Source organism: Kwoniella dejecticola, chromosome 5 (genome assembly GCF_000512565.2).
Source record: "Kwoniella dejecticola CBS 10117 chromosome 5, complete sequence".
NCBI lineage: Eukaryota > Fungi > Basidiomycota > Tremellomycetes > Tremellales > Cryptococcaceae > Kwoniella > Kwoniella dejecticola.
The window spans coordinates 1,990,538-2,004,556 of record NC_089305.1 but is presented as its reverse complement, the minus strand read 5'-3'; the positions used below and the strand labels follow the sequence as shown (position 1 = coordinate 2,004,556).

Here is a 14,019-nt window from a genome sequence, read left to right as displayed (position 1 = left end):
TCATGTCCTCGAAGACGTTCCATTAAGTCGTGTTGAAGTCCGGCTGAAAGAAGATATTGAGCAAATCATTATCCCAATGATCTAGCATTCCCTGAGGCCAAAACCCATCCATAGTAAAATCGAAAGGCTGATTCATCGTTGGGTTTTGCTGGAACATCGCATCTCCACTTGCCTCGATTCCACTACCAGCTTCAGCGGCTTCTTGTCCATGCTCGGGTATCGCGGTCGAAAGTCTTGCTTCGGCTTCTGTGATCATCCCCTCCAATAACGCTATACCCCTCGTTATGATAGCGTTTTTTGTTGTAGTCAAAGACTTGAAGAGCTCGATCACGCTGAGTACTTCAACTCTGAGACTGTCCCAGCTCGTGCCCTCATGCCCGCCGTTGATGAGTTCTAGCGCTATGACCATGCCAGCGATGACTGTATATGACGACACGTGCCTTTCATTTCGATACATCAGCGCCCCGGTGACTACAGTACAGGGCCGGGATGCGGACATACCAATTCTTTTGAAAGAGTGACGGTACCGGTTTTCGCCATGCCTTGAGCGTATCTCTTGCAGCTTGCAGACAGACCTGAGAGTATCGTTGTTTATTAGCTTTGCTTCCGTAGCCGAAATGATTCGGGACTGACTCACCTCTCGAGCTTGTTTCCAGCGAGTATCCGTGTAGCTCTTGCCGAGGAACCAGCGATAGAGCATTATTCTACTGGGTGGCAAGCTAGTGGACCACAAATACCTGGACCATGGCCGGTAGTCGAAGGGTCCGTCAACGAATTCTGGTGGGAGGTATGTTTCTTCTTCGCGAGGTCGAAGATCAAGTATGTCGTCCAGGAGATGCTGCAGTCTGAGATCGTGATCCTGCACACATTTGAACCTGTCCTTCATGGTTGTCTTTGTGGAGAATGACTGGTTGAAGTCCCGAAATAGAGCTGCGAGTCGACCAATAGCTAATAGACTATGATGTCAGGCGATAATCAGCACCCGCTTGATGTGTTTGAATATGGTTGATTCGAGACTCACTGGGTGACTCTGGTCGTCTCGCTCAAAGGTCGAGAAATTACCTGTCTGGCGTTATCTAGCTCGCGATCATCTATATTTGCGGGAGCTGAGGTTCGTGCGGCTGCGAACCATGTTTAGCAGATTCCTATTTTAGCAGTGCGAGTAGCGGATTACTCACTTGGTAGGCATAGGTGAAACGGATGGTGAGCTTCCGGTCGTAGACTGTATGATATGTCTTTCAGCTTTACCAGACTGGGACATTGTGACTCACCTGTCAGTCACGGTAAGACACCACCAAATTCTTCTGACCAATTCGCTCTGTACGTTTCCACCGAACTTCTCGGGACGAGTCGAAGCGGTGAGTAAGTGGAAATCCAAATCTCGGGCTAGACCTAATGCGCAGTGCATCAAAGAACCGAGATACTTCGACCCACTGGAATCGATTCAGCACGTCAGCTGGGTAGTACGATGTATTAGAATGAATTGCATGTACTGACTCAAAAGCATGAGCAATCATAGGTAATATGCAAATAGTCTGCAAGACCGGAATAGTAGGATTGACCATGAAATTTGATAGTTGAAGACAATTGACCGAGGTGTCAAATAGGAAACGGGTAGTTCCTTTAGGATTTACACAACCGCAAATCAGCTTGAACCGCTCAGCAGAGAATGAGAAGATAGAGCGATACTGACCTGTGGAGAAACCCATCAGTTCCGCTTCCATCTCTTCCATGAAGTATAGGCTACAAGCTATGATTGCGTAGTCTACGGCCACCCGCGTCATCAGCTACGATGTAAAGGCTATATAGTTTTGACGTTGAAAGAAGCGCTTACATAGGGCGTAGAAATCGTATGATTTTGCGATAGGCGTTTGATTGATCATGGAGTTGATCCATTCGTCATGTTCTTGCATGAAAGTCGGTTCGTGGAATACAGTGTGGATCCAATGTAGCCTGTCGCAATGGAATTTGACGAGTCGACTACTGCAGTTTACAGGGACCATGCTGAATAGTGTGTCTAGTGTAATGGCTCCAATATATGAAGACTAGAGACACCCAATCGTAAGATTTCAACTTTCAACTTTCGCAGAAAGACTCAGCGTTGACGGTGGTGAAAGATCCAGGACGGACTGCTCACTATATGGATGAGGCCTTCTCCTGCATCTTTGTCTTTCCGAGCATCCATCCCGTAGATCTGATTTACATGAGACATATAATTCACCTTCTCCAGCTCCTCCACTTCCTGCTCCTGTTCGTATTCCAAGCTCTGCCTCCGACTCCTACTCCTACCCGTACCACTACTTCCGGCTTCACTCATCTCTCCGTCTTCTCGAGAAATATCTGTAGCAGGCGCGATCTCATCGGATGTATAAATGGATTTCGCTTCATGTTCACCGACATCCAAACTGACTGTTGCGAGTAATGCTTGTTTGGCGTCCAGCTCGTTCGTTTCGGCTTGTTGATCGATCCTATATTTGTCCAGCAAAGCGTGGATTGTCTTCTCCTGTGCGTTGATACGTCGATGTAAAGCCTTGTTCTCCTCGGCGAGCTGGGCCAATGTGGGTGTTTTGGTGGATGGCATACGTCCTCCTCCGATGACTTTACCGTTCACCATGACTGTTCTGATGACGAAGGTGTTACAAATGAGAAGTCCCAGATCAGCTTATTGTTATAATTCTGTGAAGTCTTCCTGGGAGACACTCACTGTTGTTCACATAGGTCAGCTAGGCCCCTGGATACACACCGACTACAAGGGAACGTCTTATCGCATTTGACTTTGCGCTTGTAGCAGTAATTACAGCTGCAACAGCACAAGCCCATTAGCGTTCGGTCCGATTGAAATCTCTGAACCATTGCGTACAGATGAGATGAGAACATCGCGCAAACTAATTTACCTCTTCACTTCTCTTTGACCCATTCGGATCGGTCCGATAGACGACAAGGTAGAATTGCCCATCCCAATCCCAATCCCCATCCCTGTCCCCGAACCAGACGCTTCCGCTGCAGTATGGTCGGACATGCTGATACTGTTCAACTGAATAATCTCATTACTCTCATCCAAAGCGAACTGTCTGGATTCTGAAGAGATTGCAGTCGTCTACCTTTGCGAGTGGTCAAATAAGATAAGATAGCTTAGGCAGGTGAAATTCCCTCCTCAAAGGAGGGGTCCTTTGAACCGCATCTTCGGGCTAGATACAGATAACGTTAACGGGATCAAATTACTCCCATTGTGCGAATCATAATCAAGCAATAGGTAACCGACCGGTCGATGCATAGAGAAGGTACATACATAGGCTAGGCAATACAATCTATTCACATTGAACATTGAAGAACAAGGACGATCATGATCGCGAACCATGTCTCGAGGATGTCAAGCGGAATGTTGGAGTTAGGGGTAGGTATAGGTGTAGGTTCTGGGCAGTTAGCTGTTCTAGTCCACCCAAATTTCCAATCTTCCCTCTCCCCTTCCTGCACTCTCACCTAGGATCCTAGCTACATCAATGGCAGCTTCAAAATCCCCTTCATCCCTCATAGAGAGTATATCTCCATCTTCATCTTTGAATTTGACATCCATCGCCCCGCTGGATATCTCGGGGAACTTGGTGCACAGCATCTGGAGGAATGATTTGTATGTGTGTGAAGGCATTATTGACATTCCCCTTTTATGCGTTCCGTAATTCACCTATAACCCAATCGATCAGCCTCGCTATCATGCATCTTGTTCTCATCGACTTGACCAACCCGAAGACCCGCTTATTCACGTCCGGTCCGCATTGAGTAATGCAAATAAACCCACCTTGACTCGTATTTTCGACATGTCATAGAAACTGCCTGCCTCGCTAGCTCCCTCATAATTACTTTCCCTGCTACTAGTAGCCAGCGACATCGTCCTGGTCAGACCACCTCCAGTGTTACCGCTTGGTCTGTTGAACGCTGATGGAGGTTGTCTCGAATTAACATTATTGTTCAGCATGTTTTGACCGATATTGGCATTCGCACTCGCGTTGCCAATAGCATTCGTGCTTCCCTTTCTCGATAACGCTACGCTCGGACTAGCGCCCAGCGGAGTTTTGTTCGACCAGTTCTCGATTGCATTGGTGTTACCGCGTTTTGCACCGCCGATCGGACGCAAATCAGGCGGAATTGGGATATCGTCCTCGAATGCTTGGCCAGATTTATAGTAATCGTCATATATCTCAGTGACCGCCATCGACTTGGTCTCGTATCGATTTTGCGGAGTCTGTAGCAAAGGCGATGGGATCCTGGGTGGACCAACCGCAGACCGAGGATTGGGTAGTTCGTCGAATACCCTTCTCTGCTGAGTCGGAGCAGAGAGTGGTTGGGTGCCATTGGAAGACAGGTCGGTGGAAATTTTGACTAAAGGTCGAGTATTGGTTGAGGTTGATAATGATCTACCTAAGCCCATCTCACTTGTTCGTGGGATAGCAGTGGCGACTGTGTTGCTCCTTGTCATTCGTCCAGCAATTGGTGTGAGGTCTCCCTCCTGAGGAATGGCCGATACAGAAGCTGATCGACCCAAAGGATGACCAGCATCCAAAGGTGCCCCGGAAGGGGTTTGACCCCGCTGAAGACGGGTTATCCCAGTGAATGTGGTGTATGCGTCGTTGACATCCGTCGCGGCGACGAGGATCTGTACAAGAATACCAAAAGCATGTATCAGCGATGCAGCGAAATCTCAAAGCAGGGCGTTTCGACTTACTGCTTTACCCATATAATCCCGACTAGCAAGGTTCTTCAGTTTCTTCTGCGAAGGCTTGAAAAGCACCCCGACCTGAGTCCCACTTGTGCATCAGCAAACAAACAGATGAAGCGGCAGCGAAAGGACTCACCGGGACTGAGAATACATTATAATCCCTTCCTTGATCTCTGATGGCATCATCTATGACCTCATGTTCTTTAATCACCTTCTGAGTTCTCGCCTCATTCAGGTCACTCAGACCGTCTTGTACTTGACCGAGATATATCTTCGATAAACCGCAGTTGAAGAGCACTTCGCACGAGTATAGACGGAAATCAAGACCGAGTTGTTCATAGTTGCTACCAGACCGCCACGGGCATCAGCGTCACTCTTCGATATTGCGAGTTTACATTGTGCTTTTCGAGATCTAAAATTGAGAGTGTGAAAGATGCGTCAAGAATGATGCTCACATAGTTTGGTTTCCCCTTAAATACAGTAAGGCATCTTCGAAGTCCTTCAAAGCGGCCGCATAATTTCCTAGCATCTACAAAAACCCAAAATCAGTCCTTGCTCTAGCTTTGTTTTGACCATGCCGAAGCATGGACTATGATGAAAGACAATGGGTTTGAGGTGGAGGAATCGAGATTGAGATTTGATTTGAGTGAAGGTGGGTGAACAAGAGAAGCGGTAGAGGTCAAAGTTGGTACTCACGAAATTACTAACTCCAGCTTGGTGATACCCCACAGCGAAATAACAATCTAGACCCGTCGCCTGGTAAAAATGCTCTATAGCCTCTTTGTGATTACCCAAGGTGGCCAATATGATCCCTATATTCCAGAGTATCTTTGAAGTATCTGCGATCTTCCTGAATTCGGCAATGGACTCTTCGAACTCTTGGGAATCGTACGATTTGATGGCGTTTGACCAGATGGTGAGTTCTGCTTTCAAGGACATCTTGTTGGTTTCTCACTTAGGCTAACTCTTGATCTATGGATATATGCGCAAAGACGCGAGGAAGGATTGTGAAGAGCGATTCGACTGTAATGACTTGCCGCTTCAAAGCTTTCACCATTCAGATATGCTTAAAGCTGCTAATGCTACTCTGTTGGGAATCAGCTGAATCGCTTGATAGCTGGTCTTTGGTTGAGTGACGATAAACAGTGACGAGGGAGTGCTTGATCAGTGAGAAGAGATAACAAGAAGGGGATTCACCCACTTATGATCATCTTGAATTTCATTGAGGCTTCGACCTCTTACCTGCGTATCAGGAGAGCGAGAAAATCGGATGTCAAGGAAACGTTTCTTGTAATTTGATCAAACGGTCTCGTGTACCCCTTTCCTGCCAAGTCAGCGCTGAGAAACGCGACTTGTCCCGTTGCTTCAATGAGCCTCAGATTGGGAGTGTCTCTCGTCTGATCAGTTGTTGCGGAGTCTGAAACGGCGCATTGCTTGGGAGTAGGTGGGGCTGTAGGGATGGGTTTTACCGGTCGTCAAGATACGGCGGCATGATCCTAGCGATGTATTCGGTTTGATTGGTAATATAATGCGAATGGACCGTCACTTGGCAATGGCATCGATTGAGCGTAATCCAAGAGGCAAGAGAAAGTCCAGGCTGGCCCCATGCACGCAACACATGCATTGAGATGATAGAAGACGAAAGAAAGTCGCGCCGAACGCGTCTGATCCGGACGGACATCAGAATCCAGGGCAAAGGCATGTGCATGTGTCTCGCGTGATTCGGTGATGGGAGATAAGCGAACAAAGCGTCGCGCGGATGCAAGAACGATCACATCATCGTCCATTGATATTACCATAAATGACGAGATCATCTTACTTAGAATCGCATGCATAGCATATTAGACTCACGACTCACAACTCACAAACAGAGATGTCAGCTCAATCATCAATCCATCACTGCGAGTCTACAGATTCAGTGGTTCTGTATAAAAACGATTCACCATCAATAGCAGATATTCCAAGTCGGAACAACGTCAAAACCAAGAGCAACACGCCTACGCTATGCCCAAATACACACTGTATCAACTCGTAGGAGACGCCTCTAATCCTGATGGAAGAGTCATCTCCCCTCATGTATGGAAGACAAAGCTTGACTTGGCGTGAGTCTGGGTTTGGATTTTGGTTGATGCATCTTTCTCATTTCTCATGCCCCAAGCCCCGTGCACTGTGTATGCGAATGCTAATTGAACGTATTTGTGCAGCTTCTTCAAGCAAGAAGTAAACAACTCAAGCAAGACTTTCCCTCAGATCAGAGGAGAATTATCTGAATTGACCAAGAACCCAGCTGTAACTGTACCTACCATCGAAGTGGACGGGGAGTTCACCACTGATTCATGGAAGATTGCCGAGTATGTGAGTGCGATCTTCTACCTCATTCTTACCCGTATTCGCCCTCTGAGTCTCGATTTAATCGCTTCATACTCGCTTGCTGATCTCGTTGATGGCTCACCTCGATAGCTTGAAGCGGAACATGGTACGCCTGACAGATCTCTGTTTGGCGGAACGACAGCGGGGAAGGAGTTCGCCAAGTTTATCGAGATCTGGAGTAATACCACGTTCGCCAATGAGCTGAGACCATTAGTAGGCGTTGCTGTGAGTTAGAAGCTTTCCACCTCGTCCATCTCGCCATTGCTATAACATCAAATCGCAATCTGAACCGTTTGACCTCTATTCAAGCTTATCTAAATTATGGGATTAACAGATCACAAGCCATTTCGATTCCCCTTCCAAAGCGTACTTTATAAAATCCAAATTCGGAGGCGACATCCTCAAGCACTCAAACTTGGTCGACAAATTCCAGGATCCTGAAGAATTAGAGAGGCAATTATCGGCAGCTCGAAATAGATTGGCTGTAATCAATGATCTGTTGAAGTACAAGAAAGCCAAAAATGAGAGTCTGTATCTCCTGGGAGGGACCGAACCTTCCCATGCGGATTTCGCTTTATTCGGCTGGTTCACATCGTCGACCCTTCATCCCGCTGTAGAGAAGGGTGTTTGGAGGCATGCGGATAATGAGCTTGTGGGAGAATGGCTGGATTTGATTTTGGATAGTGGACTAGTGGATAAGGCGCATTTGCAGTAAGCGATGGCTCCTTGGAAAGGAGGAATCATCGCGGAGAAGTGAGTGGGGGTGTATGTTAGAGGTTAACGGAATAGTCAAGTGTAGTCGTCGTGACAGAGGACAGCTCAATAGGAGGAGTGCAACGCGATAGAAATATAGATAGCGCATATGCATAATGAAGGAATGCGATGGAAAGGTATCTCGTCAACTCTTGCAGAGACTAACAGATATGACGGATTGATGGGTGCACTGACGACAAGTCAAACGTGATTTGATGGATCGATCAATCACGCACTGACATTGCAATCCAGTGAAAATCGAACACAACAAATCAAAACAGATCACAAAATCCGATTCCCATCATCGGTCCATTCTCTCTTCTTTCCTTGATCCTGCTCCCTGCAATCATGGGAAAACAACATTCAACATGAACGAACCCATGGATATTGATCTGTCTCTTGACGAGGTAAGTCAGCTGTCGAGTTGGTCTATAGGCTACGAAATCTCACGAGCTGACTTTTCGTCAATGTATTGTAGATCATCGCCAAAAAGCGAGCTCAAGAAAGGGTAGATAATCGAACAGAAAGGAGAAGCCAGACAACGCCTTATAATCGACCGCCCAGAGCACCAAGAGCCTTCAGTCGAAATGAGAACGATGATGCCTCGCCTGGTGGAGGACAAGGTCAAGGCTTGAAAAATAGCTTATCCTTTAGTGATGTAAGTCTGCCATTTTGTTCATCAAAGGCACATATGAGCTGACGAGATATAATTCGATTTACCGTACCTCACTCCCTCCATCAGATTAAGCAAAGATATACCGATCCCTCGTTTCCCTCTTTCTCATCGGCTCCTCTTCAACCCACTACCGAGAACCTCAATAGACCTTGTCGGGAATTATCGGTTGGGTTGTTCACGAAGGACATTACGCCTCTCCAAATCCGAGATTTGATTCAATCGACCGTCGGACCAGTCCAGGAGCTGAGGTTGGATAGTAAAGGTATCGCATGGGTTAGAATGTTGCGATGGCAAGGATGGGAGGTATACTCGTTCCGTAAGTGACAGCTACGGGTTCCATGTCATCTTCAGGTACAGAAGGCTAGCTGAACATAGAATGCAATGGACTGATGCTGTCTATTAGTTCACGGAAAGGTTCTTGATGGATGTACGTGGCGCATCAGCTGGCGTCAACCCGGATATGAGCCTCGAATCAGCTGATACCCTGATGATACAGCTCAACGACTCGAAGTCAGAGTATATCCCTTACGAAAAGTTCCATCGGGGTCTTTGGCATCTCAAAAGGGCAATCGAAGAAGGTCTGGATGAAGAGCGGAAGGGTGAGCAACGCACAAGGTGACTACGTCTAGCCCGACCTCAGCTGACACGTACCATCTCCGAATAGTCAAGCTGGAATAATTTGGTCCTGATCAACATCAAGTGAGCCTCTTCTTTGGATGAGAGATGGACTGCAGCGTAGACTGATACCTACCCGAAAAGACAGGCAAATCTTTCTTCCACATTCTTACTTGTCGAACCTCCGAAATTTGGGCTGCACGAACACTGCTCAATCGACTGATACGCATGCAAATTTTCAGAACATCTCATAATCACATCAAGATGTCATGCGACGGCTTCTGCGTCTGCGCCTGCGCCTGGGACTAAGGCAGGCGTGACTACCTCTTTTTCATCTAACCTCTTGACTTCATGTCACTGCTTCCAACCCCAAAAATTCACGACCTTTGAGGTCGAACCTCCTTTGATCTGTGTGCACACACGTCATTGGTCCATGCTCCTCTTATTGACACCCCGGAACAGACATTTTCTCCGATCTCCCTCGCAGCGTTCCCATCATCGCTTCAAACGATCCGTTGATTCATTTTGATCAACTTGTTCTTTTCTCCACTGAATCTGATCAAACGAGAAATACTGACCTCCTCGATAAAGCATTCAAGATGCCTAAGCTCGACGACGTGGTGAACGAACGATTTCGCCAAGAGATCGAAAAGGCGATGGTCTTGTGGTCTGTTCGAGGATGTACCATTGTCTTTACTCAGGGTGAAGATCACCGGATTTTGACTTTCGGCAAGCGAAACAAACACAGCGACGTCACAGGCAAGGTGAGCTCAATCTCTCTCCGATGAATTTTCACAGCAGAAGACGAGGCTGATCGAGACTTGAGCATCGATAGGCGCTCTTCTCAATTGCTTCTTGCTCGAAACTCGTGACCTGTCTCACCCTGCTTCGGATCCTAGGTAAACACAACTTAACGATCGATACCAGAATAAAATCAATCTATCCCGAATTTCGACTGCTCGACGAGGTAGCCCAAGAGGCATGTACTTTCAGAGATTTACTGACGCATCAAACCGGTTTACCGGGGTACGATCATCTCTGGAATCCTTCCTATAACCTGTCAGACCTCCCGGACAGATTGGGGAAGTTAGAGCCTACTTTGGGGTTCAGGGGAGGGTATCAATATAATTCCCTTTGCTACGATTTGATTGTGCGCATCATCGAATATTTGACGAAAGAGGATCACAGGGCGGTTGTGCAAAGGGAGATATTCGATAAAATGGGTATGAGGGATGTCACCTTTGATTATGGCCAAGAGGGGAAAGAGTACGCCTCTGGATTCTGGACGAGGTCTGAAAAATCGCCCTGGAAGGGGGTATTGGAGGAAGGAGAGCGAGAGTTCAAAGAGCACGGGATGGCAGAGGTGGAATTGCCGTTTGGACTGAAACACCTAGGAGAGAAAGGTGGACTGGGTACAGGTCGAGTATGAATGAATGGGGACGATCTGGTGAGCCATTGATAATCGGTTTGAGCAGGAACCGAATGTACAGTACAGTAGCTGATCGCTGATACTTCTATCTGTGTGTCAGGCAAGATGGTTGAAATCATATCCCCTTTTACCGGTATATCAAGAATGCTTAAAACCACTCATCGAAGCTGATTCAGCGGGTGGGTTGGACTCCCCAGATGACGGGCTGATCATGTATGGCCTGGGACAGCGGATTAGTAAACATAGGGGGTGTGAGGTGATTGAGCATTCAGGGGAGATTCCTGTGAGTCATCTAGCTATGCGTTTGGCTGGACGACCTGATGGCGCATAACCGCCTCAACGCGGCGATTGGGGTTGCTACTGTATCGAGGACGAGATTCTGATGGTGCGGATAATTTACGCGACTTTTGAATATGGGTAGGGCTTCTTATCGCGGATCTCAAGGCTACCAGCCCACAATGTAGGACTCGGCATCCTCACTAATTCTGATCCTGGAGGAAAATACCTTCGGGCGTATGTGAAATGCCGATTGATCGAGGAGTTTACAGGGCTTGAAAAGGTGAATTGGCTGGACATGTAAGTACCTTACAGTATTTTTGCGCAGCTGCTTCTTCAATCTACCGTACTAGCACCACACAATGGTTTGATCCAGCTCACCTGAATACTGGATATCATGTTACTGTGGATAGAATCGAATCTAAGCGACAAGAACAATTAGTACGCGCTTCCAAATGGCTCGACTGGTTCGGAACCCACATACCCTCTGAACGTGAACACGCACCCACACGGGAGATTAATAATGTCGATATTGATCCACTGACTGGCACATGGGAGAAAGACGGCTTCGATAAATGGACAATCACCTCTGAGAACTTGGTTCGAGAATTACCGATATTGGAGACATTGCCGTTTATACCCTCTCTATATGGGAGTGTGAGATATTTCTTCTCGCCGAGTCCAGATCCGACCCCGACCCCCCATCTCAAATCGAGTTCAGATTCGACGCCAGCCGGAGAGGGAGGATGGTATGATGCTTGCATAGCCTGGACACCTGGTTCGGCTTCCACTTCGACCTGTACTACGGCGGAGGACAAGGAAAGCTTACTTGGGGGATGCGAGAGCAAGAGCGCGAGTCTAGGATCGGAGTTGTATGGTGCTCCGTTCAAAGTGCGTTTGGCGGATGAAAACAGGCTAGAAGTGTATGGCCTGATGGGTGTTGGAGAAGGTCTGACGGAGGATGATCATTCGATAACTTTCCATAGAGTTGTCTAAGTGAATATCCGAGGATTGTCGGACATCAGCAGTGGGAATCATGAGAAAATGCTCCCCAATCCCCTATGAATGTCATGCAAGAATGCCATGTGCGATATGCAATATGCAATGTGCGATGTGCGAGGCAAGTACAAGTATGCTGTGTAGATCGCCAAGTCACCAAGCAACCCAGCCACAAGCCGCTCATGTTGACAACTGACGACAGTGGTCAGATCATTATCGTTACATGCATGGATGGAGATGACATAGGAGAAATAAAAACTTGGAAGATCTATACGATCTATTTTACATACCAAAACAGATGACCTGGACTTATTGAGCGTTGTTACAACCTGTATACAAATATGCTCTTTTATTTTCTTTTCTTTCACTTTGTTCTGGAAACGAGGACAACCTGTACAACGATAGAAAGTCGAATGACCTTTTTCCTCTTCTTCTTCTTGTGAGGCACTCGAGAAACAACCACACTATCAAAGCTCAGCATGGAGTTGGCCCGAAGAATGATGTCGGAATTCTGAACCGGACTGAGTCACTTCCCATTTGTTTTCGTGGTGATGTCGATGTCGATGCTGATTTGACTTTGAGGTGCGGTGGTATGGAGTAAGAAGTTGGCAAGGTCGCTAGGACCGAAAAGGAATCTAAACCCGGATTTAATTTGAATCGCTCAATAACCCATCGCGTCTCTTCCAGCTCGACTACCAATCAAATCCTTATGACCCTTCTCTTCGACTTGCCACATGCTCTCCCTCTGAATTTCCCCGGGAGGAGGCAATCCATTCTCGAAAGCCTTTCTCTGTTCGTCAATCAACTGCTTGTTTGCGCTGGTCTTCAATAGCGGGTGAAGGGGCAAGCAGACTTGGCCGCTATGGTTGGAGGTCGAGATGGGTAGAGCCGAATGATGAAACACCATATCTCCCGGTCGTAATTCCGGGTGGACTATTTGGATGTCTCGCAAATGAGGAAGATCCAGATCGGTCTCTTGGCCCAAGCCTGAGCCTTTCTCAGCGGATGCGGACGATGAGGATGAAGACAAAGAATCGTCCAACCTCCAGTTTTCGGGATCCAGGTATCCGCTTGCACTGTAGAAGGATATCTTGGATTTGACGGATTTGAATAATGGTCGCAAAGCTGCGTACTCCGCAGAGAGGATGGTAGGTGAGACGACGGTCGATGCGGTAGGAATGGACGGTGTCAGTGTGAGGTGCGATAAGAGGGCTTGAGGGGATGACCACACATTGGAGGAGCTAGTGGGGATTGTGGGTGATGGGTGAAGACCCTCGATTATGCTCGAAGCTGTCAAGTAGACCTCGGAGGAACCGAGCAAAGCGGAGGACAGTTGGGAGTTTGCAGAGAGGATCGAAGGGTTGGATCGGGCGTTCAGTAAGGCTGGATGCCAGTACACGGCTAGAGTGAAGATATTGATCAGATCGATTTTCATTTCGCGTATAGTCTAAGTCATTGGAGCTGAAGCTATGCTGGTAGAAGCGTAGACTCACCTTTACCGTTCCTTTCGCCTATGCTGAGCAGAATCTCCTTGGCCCACTCGATAGCTTCGGAGTCTCGTACTACGTCTCGCACGATCACTAATCCGGTCGACTTGATGCCGTCCACTGTTGGCATGGAAGCGAGGCTCGAGCTTAGTTGCTGGTATGCTACTTGGGGTACCTCGTTCTGTGAATATGATGTGAGAATGCAACAGGTAAGCAACGTAATCAATACGAGAACGTGTTAGCGTGATCTAGCTCAAGACACTTACTCGACCACCCCGTAACTTCTCTAAATTGATGATGACCTCCGTCCATCGACCTTCGATCTCTCTTCTTAGCTGTTCATCCGAAAGGATATCCCTTCTCCAAGCGTCCCATTTGACCGGGTTTGTCCTGGTGTTATTCTTGGTACCCAAGATCAGCTCGAAATGCTTTGAAGACTTGAGAGATCGAGAGGGTGACCTGGCTTCGACTCCGAGGGGGACGGAGTTAGTGTATGGTGGTCGGAGGGATGAAGAGGGGCTTTGGGATCCGGTAGGAAGCGATTGAGCGTAAGGAGGAATCAGCCTGGAGTTGGATGCTGCCGATGAAGAAGGTGGGTGAGATGCCAGAGAGGTGAGGAGTCGCTTGTACGTCATTTTGAGCTAGTGGTATGAAGAGTAGAACGTGCTTGATGACTGAGCTTTGCGATGTAGTTGACGAT

The 14,019-nt window shown here is 47.6% G+C and overlaps 6 protein-coding genes across 6 annotated transcripts; 3 read left to right on the top strand and 3 right to left on the bottom strand.

Moving 5' to 3' along the window:
• Window positions 1-22: 22 nt before the first annotated feature.
• On the bottom strand, window positions 23-3,019 carry I303_104844 (uncharacterized protein; the record flags this gene model as incomplete). Its single annotated transcript, XM_018407484.1, has 12 exons — window positions 23-440; window positions 502-575; window positions 638-956; window positions 1,022-1,121; window positions 1,179-1,222; window positions 1,272-1,433; window positions 1,498-1,621; window positions 1,694-1,765; window positions 1,835-2,045; window positions 2,138-2,621; window positions 2,705-2,800; window positions 2,895-3,019. 12 exons carry the CDS (start codon window positions 3,017-3,019, stop codon window positions 23-25), a joined length of 2,229 nt encoding a protein of 742 aa, XP_018262695.1.
• Window positions 3,020-3,430: 411 nt separating this feature from the next.
• I303_104843 (uncharacterized protein) lies at window positions 3,431-5,653 on the bottom strand (the record flags this gene model as incomplete). The annotated part of the gene is made up of 6 exons (XM_018407485.1): window positions 3,431-3,682; window positions 3,797-4,651; window positions 4,721-4,792; window positions 4,851-5,058; window positions 5,170-5,243; window positions 5,411-5,653. 6 exons carry the CDS (start codon window positions 5,651-5,653, stop codon window positions 3,431-3,433), a joined length of 1,704 nt encoding a protein of 567 aa, XP_018262696.1.
• Window positions 5,654-6,718: 1,065 nt separating this feature from the next.
• Window positions 6,719-7,799, top strand: I303_104842 (uncharacterized protein; the record flags this gene model as incomplete). The annotated part of the gene is made up of 4 exons (XM_018407486.1): window positions 6,719-6,816; window positions 6,919-7,069; window positions 7,175-7,309; window positions 7,419-7,799. 4 exons carry the CDS (start codon window positions 6,719-6,721, stop codon window positions 7,797-7,799), a joined length of 765 nt encoding a protein of 254 aa, XP_018262697.1.
• Window positions 7,800-8,205: 406 nt separating this feature from the next.
• I303_104841 (uncharacterized protein) lies at window positions 8,206-9,101 on the top strand (the record flags this gene model as incomplete). The annotated part of the gene is made up of 5 exons (XM_065969046.1): window positions 8,206-8,244; window positions 8,316-8,495; window positions 8,580-8,829; window positions 8,917-8,940; window positions 9,010-9,101. The coding sequence occupies 5 exons, from the start codon at window positions 8,206-8,208 to the stop codon at window positions 9,099-9,101; spliced, it is 585 nt and encodes a 194-aa protein (XP_065825118.1).
• A 626-nt stretch (window positions 9,102-9,727) lies between these two features.
• I303_104840 (uncharacterized protein) lies at window positions 9,728-11,829 on the top strand (the record flags this gene model as incomplete). Its single annotated transcript, XM_018407489.2, has 5 exons — window positions 9,728-9,892; window positions 9,964-10,551; window positions 10,658-10,840; window positions 10,979-11,133; window positions 11,247-11,829. The coding sequence occupies 5 exons, from the start codon at window positions 9,728-9,730 to the stop codon at window positions 11,827-11,829; spliced, it is 1,674 nt and encodes a 557-aa protein (XP_018262700.2).
• A 664-nt stretch (window positions 11,830-12,493) lies between these two features.
• On the bottom strand, window positions 12,494-13,954 carry I303_104839 (uncharacterized protein; the record flags this gene model as incomplete). Its single annotated transcript, XM_018407490.1, has 3 exons — window positions 12,494-13,233; window positions 13,326-13,500; window positions 13,586-13,954. 3 exons carry the CDS (start codon window positions 13,952-13,954, stop codon window positions 12,494-12,496), a joined length of 1,284 nt encoding a protein of 427 aa, XP_018262701.1.
• Between the last annotated feature and the right edge of the window lie 65 nt (window positions 13,955-14,019).